At 44.5% G+C, this 14,083-nt stretch overlaps 1 protein-coding gene and 1 pseudogene across 1 annotated transcript; both read right to left on the reverse strand.

Moving 5' to 3' along the window:
* Window positions 1-301: 301 nt before the first annotated feature.
* On the reverse strand, window positions 302-4,992 carry LOC110131468 (heterogeneous nuclear ribonucleoprotein A1-like; annotated as a pseudogene).
* Window positions 4,993-5,979: 987 nt separating this feature from the next.
* On the reverse strand, window positions 5,980-8,409 carry RPS26 (ribosomal protein S26). Its single transcript, XM_020884105.2, has 4 exons — window positions 8,300-8,409; window positions 7,823-8,000; window positions 6,895-7,025; window positions 5,980-6,087 (listed from the first exon to the last, which is right to left on the reverse strand). Exons 1-4 carry the CDS (start codon window positions 8,300-8,302, stop codon window positions 6,052-6,054), a joined length of 348 nt encoding a protein of 115 aa, XP_020739764.1. The 5' UTR covers window positions 8,303-8,409; the 3' UTR covers window positions 5,980-6,051.
* Between the last annotated feature and the right edge of the window lie 5,674 nt (window positions 8,410-14,083).

Genomic DNA, 14,083 nt, shown 5'->3' on the forward strand with positions numbered 1-14,083 from the left:
AGTGTGAAGTGCTATCTCACTGTTTACTAAAAGACCTTGAGTAGAGTCCAGAGCCTGCCAGGGCCTAAAAGGCCCCATGTGATCTGGACCTGTCTTTTAATACATTTTTAGTATCCGTCTACCTGCTGGCTGCGTTGGGTCTCTGCTGCAGCACGCGACATCGTCACTGAGGCGTGTGGACTCCAGGGCACTTGGGCTCAGAGGCTGTAGCTTTCGAATTTAGTTGCCCCTTGGCACTGCCCGTGGGATCTGAGTTCCTGGATCAGAAATTGAACTTGTGTCCCCTGCAGAGGAAGGTGGATTCTTTTTTTGTTTTTTCATTCAAGAGGGTATTAAATCTTTTATTGATTACACATGATAATGGATGATACACAAGCTTCATTCCCATCTATAACTTTTATCTGGTACCATAATTCAATTTAGATATATTGCATAGGATGTGCCAACAATCAATAACCAAAAAAAGAAAACCTCCATGACTTTGCATGGGTGACCCTTTTAATGGTGAACTCCAGGTCACAACACAGTAACTGTCAGTTCAACTACACCAAAGTTCTGAAGACAACAGCTTCTCCACCAAGCAGGTTGTAAATAAATTTCAAATGGAACCTGGCATCACCCTGAAGGAATTCTAAGTTCACACTGTTGGGGTAGTTTACCAAAATGGCTTCAGAGTAGACTAACTTTACACAGCACATTAAAAAAAAAAAAAAAAAAAAGACATTTATTCAGCGTCATGATCAGACTATTACATTTAGCAATCAACAGCATGGGTGCAAAAAAAAAAAAAAAATCTACATTAAAACCCTTTGTTGGAATGCTTTACACTTTCCACAGAACAGAAACTAAAATAACTTGTTATACAATTAGTCGCAAGTACAGTCCTCGAGTTTTTTGCCCATACACATGAGTATGTCTAAAACATGTCTTCTTTGTAGCAGCTAGGCCCTGCCACCCCTGTGCTGGGCTGAGTTCACAGATCTGTTGTAGCCTGTAGCTTCCCTGTCACTTCTCTGGCTCTCCTCTCCTGCTAAGCTTTGTTTCCTGACAGTGATTAAAACCTTCTGCCACTGCCATAGCTACTGTGGCTGCTGGAACCAGCACAGCCACCTTGGTTTCGTGGTTTGGCAAAGTATTGGCCTCCACCACCATAGGGGCCAGAACTTCTGCCTCCGAAGTTTCCTCCTTTCATGGGTCCAAAATTTGAAGATTGATTGTTGTAATTGCCAAAATCATTGTAGCTTCCGCCACCTCCAAAACCGCTTCCGTCATTACCAAATCCATTATATCCATCCCCACTGCCACCGTATCCGCCACCACCACGGCTGCCACCAAAGCCACCTCGACCACTGAAGCTTCCTCCACGACCAAAGTTGTCATTCCCACCAAAACCACCTCCACGACCGCCACCGAAGTTTCCAGAACCACTCCGACCTCTCTGGCTGGATGAGCACTAGCCATCTCTTGCTTAGACAGGGCTTTTCTCACTTCACAGCCGTGGCCAAACCACAGTGTGGCATTTCTGAATGACAATCTTGTCTGCAGAGTCACGGTCATCAAAGGTTAAAAGCAAAGCCTCTCTTCTTGCCACTGCCTCGGTCAGTCATGATTTCAATCACTTCAATTTTCCCACACTGTTCAAAATAATCTCTCAGGTGATGTTCTTCAGTGTCTTCTTTAATGCCACCAACAGAAATCTTTTTCACGGTTAAGTGGGCACCAGGCCTTTGAGAATCTTCTCTGGACACGGCCCTCTTCGGTTCCACAACTATTCCGTCCACCTTGTGTGGCCTTGCATTCACGGCCGCATCCACCTCCTCCACCGCGGCGTGTGTGACAAACCCGAAGCCTCTGGAGCGCTTGGCGTTTGGACCCCTCATCACCACACAGTCTGTGAGCGTTCCCCATCGCTCAGAATGGCTCCTCAGACTCTCATCAGCTGTTTCAGAGCTCAGTCCTCCGATGAAGAGCTTCCGCAGCGGTTCGGGCTCTTTGGGAGACTCTGATTTAGACATGACGGCAGTGGAGGCGGGGAAGTCTTCAGCGATGCTTTCTCGGTGGCGTCCACGGGCAGAAAGCGGAAGGTGGATTCTTAACCACGGGGCCCCCAGGGAGGTCCTCCGGACCTGTCTTCTCTAACTTTGTGTACCAGCTACACAATCCCTTGTTTGCAGCTGAAAAACCAAAACAGCTCGAAAACTCGATTGTTTGAACTCATGGCAGCAAAAAATAGTCTTCCTTTTTTCTACTTAACATGACCATTTCTGTATTTTACTGCAGAAACCCTACAGTTTGGTGCTGTCCCGGATCACTTTGGGTTTCCATGGTGATGGAAACCAGTAAACTCAGACAGTAACGAATCAGTCTGCTACGGAGAAGACCCGGGTTCGATCCCTGGGTCCGGAAGATCCCTGAAAGGCTCCCACTGCAGTGTTCTTGCCTGGAGAATGCCATGGACAGAGAGGCCTGGGGGCCACAGTCCGTGGGGTTGCAGAGTCGGACACGACTGAGCGACTAGCACTTTCACATCACTTTGAGAATGTTATCTATTAAACAGTATATGGTCTGTATCACCGTTCTAAAATAAAAAAGTAATTCCAATGCAAATAAGTTTTCAAGGATTGCAAATAAAGGATTTTAGACCTGAACCACTTTCCCCCAGTCCACTGGAATTCAGCCACTGACTGCTTTGCTTTTTGTGGCATGCTGCTGCTGCTGCTAAGTCGCTTCAGTCGTGTCCAACTCTGTGCGACCCCATAGACGGCAGCCCACCAGGCTCCCCCATCCCTGGGATTCTCCAGGCAAGAACACTGGAGCGGGTGGCCATTTCCTTCTCCATTGTGACATGCTAGGCACTAATAAAGGTCCGTCTAGTCAAAGCTATGGTTTTCCCAGTAGTCATGTACGGATGTGAGAGTTGGACTATAAAGCTGAGCACCGAAGAACTGATGCTTTTGAACTGTGGTGTTGGAGAAGACTCTTGAGTGTCCCTTGGACTGCAAGGAGATCCATCCAGTCCATCCTGAAGATCAGTCCTGAATACTCATTGGAAGGACTGATGCTGAAGCTGAAGTTCTAATACTTTGGCCACCTGATGTGAAGAGCTGACTCATTGGAAAAGACCCTGATGCTGGGAAAGACTGAAGGTGGGAGAAGGGTACGACAGAGGATGAGATGGTTGGACTGCATCACCGACCCGATGGACATGAGTTTGAGCAAGCTGTGGGAGATGGTGACGGACAGGGAAGCCTGGTGCACTGCAGTCCATGGGGTCGCAAAGGGTCGGACACAACTGAGCAACTGAACTGAACCGAGGCATGCTCCTGCCTCAGGGCATTTGTAGCTGTTATCGTCTCTGCTGAAGAGCTATTTCTCCATTTATGTACATGGCTGCTCTTCCACCTTTTCTAACCGTCATCTGCCAATCTGACTGGGCCATCCACAGAAAACGGCAGCCCTTCCTCCGGCCTCACCCCCTCTCACTCCTCCCCTACTAAGATGTAAAGCTCCGAGACCAGGGTCTTGGTCACCACTCATGTCTTCAGCACTTAGAAATGTTGGCACATAGAAGGTTCTCAGTATTTCTTGAATAAAAGTTCGTTTTGTATCACTTAAGCCACATCAAAATACTGATATAGGAATGACTGTCCTAAAGATTAGAAAATTGAAGACAGAGGTTCGGTAACTCACCCAAGGTCACATAGTTCCAAGTATGAGAGGTGAGATTTACATTTAGAAGTCAGCTCTCTTAAATCAACTAGACACTTTTTTTGTGTATTTATTTAGCTGTGCCAGGGCTTAATTGCAGCACACAGGATCTTTCTAGTTGCAACTTTCAAACTCTGAGCTGCAGCATGTGGGTCCAGTTCCCTGAGCAGGCATTGAACCCAGGGCCCCTGCATTGGGAGCAGTCTTGGCCACCGATCACGAGGCAGTCAGATGCTTGTTTTAATAGAGAACTCGGATTCAGAAACCACACACCCACACATGCTAAGTTACAGAGAAAGAGGCAAACAAAAATGAAAAGCCAGGAATTCAGGTTGAAGGAAGGGATGGTCCAGGACCTCAGTGAAACCTGGTTACCACAGGGAATTAACCTGAAATCCAGTAACCTCACAGGTGGACATTGGACCAATGACTGAAGAGCCCAGAAGCTTCTACCTGGCTTGAATGCTTTTTTTTTTTGGCTTGAATACTCTTCACCAGAAATGTTAGAGGTGAGGTGGTAAGGGCTCAAAGATCTGTAATTATCTTCTTTGCGACTAACTACTAAAAGAATCAGCCCACAAGAGCTTAAGAACAGGCCACTGATCTTGTAGTGCAAATATCTGAAAATGACCTGTGGGCCACTTCTGATTTAAGTGGCTTTCTTTTCTAGGATAAATTATGGATGTCTATATAGGGCTTAACTTTACCACAGGTGGAACATTAGATATCCTGGTTGCCCATTAGACACAACTTCTACTAATGGTAGACTGGGAGGTGGGGTGGAGTCTTTTTTTCAGGCAGTCAAAAGTCAGAGATTATCTTCTAGTAGACAGCTACACCAATTCTTAGCCTTCAGGCTCTTGAATCCTTGGAGACAGGATTATACTTTGGACATTAATGCATTTTTAAACCCATAGGAGAGCCAAGGATAGGCTGTGCCTACCTATAAACATCTCAAGAGATATCTCACAGCAGTTATATGGTCCAGATTTACTACTTGAATCTGGTTTTACTGAGCAAACTGGGATTTGGGACCACCAGGTTTACTATTTTTTCACCATGAACAGGACTTTCTTCAATCCAACGTTTTATCCTTGGTGTGAAGGGGTCATAAGCAGAGGAATGAAGGAGCACAGATATTTGGGGGGCGGGGGGTCTCCCGAAAGGATGGAAACCCACACCCACAGTGTTCTAACAAATCCAGGACTTGTCACACCTGTTTCAGCACATGCATGAGTATGTGGGCCATAAGCAACACAGGATCAACAATTGCCAACTGGGTTTCTTTAGTTAAAGGTTCTCCCGTTAATAGGACCACCATTATGCTCCAAAACACTCCACCCCTTCTTTGCTATCATATCCTTTAAATATAGACATTTGCAAAAATGTGTTTCCCAGAACAATATGTACTTTAATCCAAACTTCCAAGCTACTAGTTTAGCTTAAGGAAAAAAAATCATATAACCTAACCAGCAAAGTCCTTAGCAAACTATTTACATATTAATTTTTCAAATATATGTGTACATTTGACCCTTGAATAAAGCATTGGTTAGGGGCACCATCTCTTCAAAAATCCTTATATAATTAATTTTAGAGTTAGCCTTTTGTATCTGTCTGTACTTTCACACTTGAGGGTTCAACTAACTGTGGATCGTGTAGTATGTATTTACTGAAAACAAAACCACCCTCGCCCCTTGCAGTTAAACTCACGTTGTTAAAGGGTCAGCTGTGTATTCCTAGCTGGGAACCTCCAATTTCTGAATTCTGCAACCAATGAGCCATTGTTACACAGACTACAGCCTTTTCCCAGACTTTTTGCAAACTCCCCTCTTATGGGACTTCCACAAATTTCCATGAACGCCTGGCATTCAGGGCACTGTCACCCCATAGAGCAACGTTACCACAGAAAGATGAAGGCTGGGTGATTAGCTTAGCAGATCAAAGTAGGCAGGTAAACCTGACGAGGTTAAGGACCTGAATACACATCCGCTCATGCTATTCAAGTTGTGGCCTTTCATTAAAGGCTTCATGTTGCCACAAGAGGAATGCACACCTTAGTCTGAGTGACTTCAGATGCACTCCTCACTCTGCTAGTTTCCTCCCCATTTTAAAGACACCAACTTAAGCCATTTGCCAGGCTGAATTAATCAAACACAGATGCCCTAATTCCTCACCCCCACCCCTAAGCTATGCAAACTGCGGAGACCAAAGACAGAAATAAGATGTGCACAACCCCCACTCCATCTGGCAACATATATTCAACATGCTACATAAAGTATAATTTCCATTTTATTGTCTCTTCAGAGAAACCAGTATTTCTTCAGTCTTTAAGGACTTGGATCCTTACATGGGCTTTGGTGGAGGACGTGGGGCAGCACCCTGAAAGGCAAAGTGAAAGAATTAAAAAACCATCCATGGAAGCGTCCCCTCTCAAAGAACCTGAGCACTACCCTCCCATCACTAACAGTGCATTATTTGGTCCATAAAGACATGGACAGATGTGGAAGGTGATTACACTACTCAATCTGAAACAGACTAACTTGAAAGCAAATGTTTCAGGTGTGGGTCTTACCAGACTTAGCTGACCCCACCCACAGGCAGAGATCTTAATTTGATATTCCTTGTCCTCATTTATTGTTCCTCTATTATCCCTACAAAAAAAGATCTTCAAGACCCAGATACTAAATCCCAGATCTGCTTTTGCTCAATAAAACCAGATTCAAGTAGTAAATGCAGACCATGTAACTGCTGTCACTTGAGATGTTTACAGGTAGGCACAGCTTATCCTTGGCTCTCCCTTGGGTTTAAAAATGAATTAATGTGCGAAGTACAATCCTATCTCCAAGGATTCAAGAGCCTGAAGGCTAAGAACTGCTATCTACTAGAAGATAATCTCTGACTTTGGACTGCCAGAAAAAACAAACTAACAAAAGGACTTTCTACATGTTTTTGAAATGCAAGGACTGATGGTGAAGTAGAAACTCCAATATTTTGGCCACCTGATGCAAAGAACTGACTCATTTGAAAGACCCTGATTTTGGAAAAGACCGAAGGCGGGAGAAGGTGACAGAGGATGAGATGCCTGGATGGCATGCTGCAGTCCATGGGGTCGCAAAGAGTCAGACACGACTGAGCGACTGAACTGAACTACCCCTCTGGTTTCCATACCTCTTTTAAGGTACTCACCGCAGGTCTAAATCGGGGTGGAGGTGTTCGGTCCTTCCGGGCTTCCCGAGAGCGATTCCTGACTACCTTGCTGTGAATGGCACAACTCACGCAGTAATGCAGTTTCACATACAGCTTGGGAAGCACATAGGCTAAGAAACAAAAATAACTAGAGCTGTGACATTAGATACAGTGCCCACCTTGCCCTGTGCTTCCTTGTTCCTTCTAACCCTCAAAAATAAACTCACTCAGAAGTCAGGCATACCTACAAGATTTCACTCCCAAAGCCAACTGTTCAGTTTATACCTAAACATACATACACAGTTCACAAATCAATGTTCCCCTACCAACCCATCCTGTCACCACAGGGACTAAATCCACACCACAGATGCAACAGGATGGAGTGCAGTTCCTTCAGTAATTGCACCAGCCCTAACTAACGCCTACTTCTGGCCCCATTCCCAATTACCTAAGAAATCTTAAAAGTATTAAAAAAAGGAAATGATAAGAGGATACCATATCGCTCTAAAAATTACCCTTGTCAACCCAACAAGACTCCTTCCACTCTTAAAAAACTCCTTTCCACAAGTTTGCCAACTCAAACGTTTGGCAACAATTAAAAACGGTTTTTATATTTACCACGTTTACAGCCAGCGCTCCCCAAGTTTTGATACAGGATAAAGCACTGAATGCTTCTGGAACCTCATGCCCTACAGAGGCCGTCACAAAATAAGACTGGAAGACTGAATAAAACCACACACAAAAAAACCTTGTCCACACAGGGTTCAAAACGGCACACAACGCAGCAAAAACACCATTCTCTACTGACGACAACAGTGCAAGAAAAGTGCTGGGGATGCTCCAAAGAACAGAGCCCACGGACGGGGGGTGGCGGCGGGCAGTGCTTTTAGATATCAGGATACTCGCACATTTCGCGCTGAGGACTCACCGTCGAAAACACTCGCTTCGGAAATGTCCCTGACGGCTGCGGCCTCTACGATGTTTCGAATGACGAACTTCTTAATGGCCTTATCCTTGGGCACGCATCGGGCACAGTTGGTGCAGCGAATAGGCTGCACGTGGCCGCGGCCCTTTTTGGCGCGACCGTTGTTCCTTCTTTTCTTGGTCTGCGTCAGGATGAAGATCCCATTAAGAAGAAGGAGCAACTTACCCGGCCTTAGCCCCCTTCCGGCCACATTCCTTGCCGGCCACCAGCCCCCTTCCGGCCACATTCCTTGCCGGCCACCCCAAGAAAGCGCCACTCAGATCTCCAGTCCCTCCGGAAATCCCTCCAAGCCGGGAAGAAACATACCCTCTTTCCATTCTTCCACTGCGGTCCAGGCTTTCAACCCTCCCCGCAATCTCAGAATCGGCTCCTCTCAGTGTCCACCCGGCCCCGTACTATTCCCCACGCGTTAGCACTCACCATCTTGGAAGCGCGGAGGCGAGAGAGGATCCGGTGACGGAGCCGGCTGTTTTATATAGAGTGAGATCCCTCCGCTCACGCCCAGTAGATGTCTCCAGGCCGCACGCCAAAACAGGAATCCACTTTACTCAAATTTTCTTTATTATTCAGTGTTCCCACTTAAATTTGTGGTAGGAAGGTGCTCTTCGAGTTTATTTTCCGTTGCGCAAGGTGACTATGGGACTATTTAATCAACTGGCGGAAGAAAATTAGAGTTATATGTTTCCCAGCAACCCTTGCGACGACCTGCTCCGGAAGTAATTTTGGCCACTATAACCATCCGTTTTTGTGATGCTAGGCGCGGAAGTTGCACCAGGGAGAACGCAAGTTACAATACCTATTAAGAGGTCGGAGAGGAAGAGATGCATGGTGGAAGTTGTAGTGTGAGGTTGGCAGGCCAAGGGCCCCAGGCACTTAGACCGAAGTCTGCACCACGCCACTGGGAGACGCTGTTTCTCTGACATTCCTTTTGGTGCAAATTGAGAAACCCAAGGCGAGGCGTGGTGGGAGGGGAATAAAACATTTTAATTCATGGCAGCCTACTCCAGTACTCTTGCCTGGAAAATCTCATGGATGGAGGAGTGTGGTAGGCTACAGTCCATGGGGTCGAAGAGAGTCGGACGCGACTGAGCGACTTCACTCCAATACACCATCCACTCAAGGGACGTGAGTCTGAACAAACTCTGGGAGATACTGAAGGGCAGGGAAGCCTGGCGTGGTGCAGTCCGTGGGGTCGCAAAAAGTCGGACACAACTGAGCTATTGAACAACCGCCTTCCAATGAATATGGAAGAAAAATCCCCCAGTGAGGAGCCCTGGACGAGTGCGTTGGTGCTAGGGCTGTTTCTCATTCACTTTTTTGAAAAACATCTGGATCCTGCTAGCACAATGCTAGGCGCTGTAGTAAGCATTATGTAAATATTAACTCATTTAAACTTCAACAAGCCTATAACCTATAAAGTAGGTTATATTACTATCCTTAATTTACAGATTGAAGAACCGTGTAGAGAGGTTGAAATTGAGGTTGGCCAAAGTCACATCGTGCTAATAAGAGGTGTTCTGGCTTCTCTATACTATGCTGCCTCTTACCTAACAAATGGGTGGGGAAGAGCCTGGACTAGTGACTTAAGACGATTTGACTCAGAATCATAGTAGAAATACATTTTACATTAGTACTCAAGAAAGTGAAAGTGAAGTTGCTCAGTCGTGTCCGAGCCTTTGCGACCCCATGGACTGTAGCCCACCAGGCTCCTCCATCCATGGAGTTTTCTAGGCAAGAGTACTGGAGTGGGTTGCTGTTTCCTTCTCCAGGGGATCTTCCCAACTCAGTACATATACAAATACACACACACACACAAAAGTGAAACACAAACTTCATGAAACCATGCCCTTACAACATACGGTGCACTGTTATGTTTTATTTTCTTTTAATAAGTGTTGATCAATCCACACCAAGGTGATTGAACCACTCTGATGAATCTGACCCCCTACCGAGAATACTTTGTTTTTTCCAAGTTCTTGAGCAAGAGTGGCTATACATGGGTAGCCAACCACACATTTCAGTTCAGTTCAGTTGCTCAGTCATGTCTGACTCTTTGCGACCCCATGGACTGCAGCATGCCAGGCCTCCCTGTCCATCACCGACTCCCAGAGTTTACTCAAACTCATGTCCATTGAGTCGTTGACGCTATCCAACCATCTCATCCTCTGTCGTCCCCTTCTCCTCCCGCCCTCAACCAGCATCAGGGTGTTTTCCAATGAGTTGGTTCTTTGCATCAGGTGGCCAAAGTATTGGAGTTTCAGCTTCACCATCCGTCCTTGCAATGAATATTCAGGACTGATTTCCTTTAGGATGGACTGGTTGGATCTCCTTGCAGTCCAAGGGACTCTCAAGAGTTCTCCAACACCACAGTTCAAAAGCATCAATTAATCAGTGCTCTCAGCTTTCTTTACAGTCCAACTATCACATGTATACATGACTACTGGAAAAACCATAGCTTTGACTAGACGGACCTTTGTTGGCAAAGTAATGTCTCTGCTTTTTAATAAGCTGTCTAGGTAGGTCATAGCTCTTCTTCCAAGGGGCAGGCATCTTTTAATTTCATGGCTGCAATCACCATCTGCAGTGATTTTGGAGCCCCCCAAAATAAAGCCTGTCACTGTTTCCATTGTTTCCCCATCTATTTGCCATGAAGTGATGGGACCAGACGCCATGATTTTAGTTTTCTCAATGTTGAGCTTTAAGCCAACTTTTTCACTCTCCTCTTTCACTTTCATCAGGAGGCTCTTTAGTTTTTCTTTGCTTTCTGCCATAAGGGTGGTGTCACCTGCATATCTGAGGTTATTGATATTTCTCCCTGCAGTCTTGATTCCAGCTTGTGCTTTATCCAGCCCAGAATTTCACATGATGTACTCTGCATATAAGTTAAATAAGCAGGGTGACAATATATAGCCTTGACACACTCCTTTCCCAATTTGGAACCAGTCTGTTCCATGTCCAGTTCTAACTGTTGCTTCCTGACCAGCATACAGATTTCTCAGGAGGCAGGTAAGGTGGTCTGGTATTCTCCTCTCTTTAAAAATTTCCCACAGTATGTGGTGATCCGCACAGTCAAAGGCTTTGGCATAGTCAACAAAGTAGAAGTAGATGTTTTTCTGAAACTCTCTTGCTTTTTCAGTGATCCAGCAGGTGTTGGCAATTTGATCTCTGGTTCCTCTGCCTTTTCTAAATCCAGCTTGAACATCTGGAAGTTCACAGCTCACGTACTGTTGAAGCCTTGATTGGAGAATTTTGAGCATTACTTTACTAGTGTGTGAGATGAGTGCAATTGTGCAGTAGTTTGGATTGGAATGAAAACTGACCTTTTCCAGTCCTGTGGCCACTGCTGAGTTTTCCAAATTTGCTGGCATATTGAGTGTAACACTTTCACAGCATCATCATTTAGGACTGAAATAGCTCAACTGGAGTTCCGTCACCTCCACTAGCTTTGTTCCTAGTGATGCTTTCTAAGGCCCACTTGACTTCTCATTCCAGGATGTCTGGCTCTAGGTGAGTGATCACACTATCGTCATTGTCTGGGTCATGAAGATCTTTTTTGTATAGCTCTTCTGTGTATTCTTGCCACCTCTTCTTAATATCTTCTGCTTCTGTTAGGTCCATACAATTTCTGTCCTTTATTGTGCCCATGTTTGCATGAAATGTTCCCTTGGTATCTCTAGTTTTCTTGAAGAGATCTCTAGTCTTTCCCATTCTATTGTTTTCCTCTATTTCTTTGCATTGATCACTGAGGAAGGCTTTCTTATGTCTCCTTGCTATTCTTTGGAACTCTGCATTCAAATGGATATATCTTTCCTTTTCTCCTTTGCTTTTCACTTCTCTTCTTCTCACAGCTATTTGTAAGGCCTCTTCAGACAGCCATTTTGCCTTTTTGCATTTCTTTTTCTTGGGGTACAATGTCATGGACCTCTGTCCATAGTTCTTCAGGCACTCTGTCTGATCTAATCCCCTGAATCTATTTCTCACTTCCACTGTATAATTGTAATGGATTTGATTTAGGTCATACCTGAATGGTCTAGTGGTTTTCCCTACTTTCTTCAATTTCAGTCTGAGTTTGGCAATAAAGAGTTCATGATCTGAGCCACAGTCAGCTCTTGTTTTTGCTGACTGTATAGAGCTTCTCCATCTTTGGCTGCAAAGAATATAATCAATCTGATTTTGGTATTGACTCTCTGGTGATGTCCATGTGTAGAATCTTCTCTTGTGTTGTTGGAAGAGGGTGTTTGCTATCACCAGTGCGTTCTCTTGGCGAAACTCTATTAGCCTTTGCCCTGCTTCATTCTGTACTCCAAGGCCAAATTTGCCTGTTACTCCAGGTGTTTCTTGACTTCCTACTTTTGCATTCCAGTCCCCTATAATGAAAAGGACATTTTTTTGGGTGTTAGTTCTAGAAGGTCTTGTAGGTCTGACAAAACGTGGTCCACTGGAAAAGGGAATGGCGAACCACTTCAGTATTCTTGCCTTGAAAACCCCATGAACAGTATGAAAAGACAAAAAGATAGGACACTGAAAGATGAACTCCCCAGGTTGGTAGGTGCCCAATATGCTACTGGAGATCAGTGGAGAAATAACTCCAGAAAGAATGAAGAGATGGAGCCAAAGCAAAACCAATAACCGGTTGTGGATGTGACTGGTGATGAAAGTAAAGTCCGATGTTGTAAAGAGCAATATTGCATAGGAACCTGGAATGTTACGTCCATGAATCAAGGCAAATTGGAAGTGGTCAAACAGGAGATGGCAAGATTGAACATCAACATTTTAGGAATCAGCGAACTAACATGTACTGGAATGGGTGAGTTTAACTCAGATGACCATTATATCTACTAGTGTGGACAAGAATCCCTTAGAAGAAATGGAGTAGCCATCATAGTCAACAGGAGTCCAAAATGCAGTACTTGAATGCAGTCTCAAAAATGATAGAATTATCTCTGTTCATTTCCAAGCAAAGCATTTAATATTACAGTAATCCAATTCTATGCCTCAACCAGTAATGCTGAAGAAGCTGAAGTTGAACAGTTCTTTGAAGACCTAAAAGACCTTCTAGAACCACACAGTTGTCTCCAAAATTGGATAAACGTTGATGTCAATGTGACCTCCCAGCATTCAGATCCAAGATAGTACAGATGGAGATGGAGCCTTCGTTTGTGAGTCATTCGGGAGTTTGTGAGTCCATCTAGCAGCCCGTCGTGGTTTCTGCTCATCTGTAACCCGTGTAATTGGAGTTAAAATTTATTTCCCAACTTTTGTTTTGGCTTCAAAACAAATATATTTGTGGTCTTTTTCTAGTTTCAATTTGCTAGTTTCAACGGGATATAGAAAATGATAGACTCTAGATGGAAGCGTCTCCAGTTTTCACTTCAACATAGTCTCATGGAAAACAGAAAGCAGACAATATTGTATGGAATGGTAATGAGGTAGATAGGACTGAAAAAAACCTTCAGTGATGGGGACAGAAAATAGTTAATACTTAAGAGCAAAGTTAATGTTCTTATGTTGGTTTTTCTTTGGATTTTCATAGCCTGAGTTTTACTGGCTGGATTTTTGGGCATTAAGGGAAAAACACAGACTTTGGAATAAGACACCATGTCCTTGGGTTCAAATATGGGTTCTGTCACTTACTGATAAGTCTTAGACAAGTTATTTATTCTCTCTTGGTTTTTAATTCTTCACTGGTAATGATTTTATAGGTTGTCTCTACCTATTCATTTCTCTAAGTTAAATGAATACTTGGCACAGTGTTTGGCATTTATGGAACGCTCAAGAACTGGTAGACTTACTATCATCATATCATTATCATACATAACTATTCATGTTATGTGTCTTGTGTCTCCCTTGGTATATAGTATGTCTTACATGTAGTAGGTACTCAACAAATGTTTGATGAATCTCTGCTTTGTATGCATATGCAGGTTGGGCTTTCTCTCCTATCCTGAAGGCACTCCTGGTGGGAAAATCTCCACTTCCCATTCTAGTTTGAAAATTCTTCTGTTCTGTAGTAACATCTTGAGCATTCTTGTTTCGTTTCGTCTCAGTCTTAAGACTTGTTCATCTTCAAAAACGTTTGAAAGTGAACGCTCAGTTGTGCCTGACTCTTTCTGACCCCATGGACTCTACAGTCCATGGAATTCTCCAGGCCAGAATACTGGAGTGTGTACCCTTTCCCTTCTCCAGGGGATCTTCCCAACCCAG

The sequence above is a fragment of the Odocoileus virginianus genome, chromosome 24, assembly GCF_023699985.2.
Source record: "Odocoileus virginianus isolate 20LAN1187 ecotype Illinois chromosome 24, Ovbor_1.2, whole genome shotgun sequence".
Classification (NCBI taxonomy): Eukaryota; Metazoa; Chordata; class Mammalia; order Artiodactyla; family Cervidae; genus Odocoileus; species Odocoileus virginianus.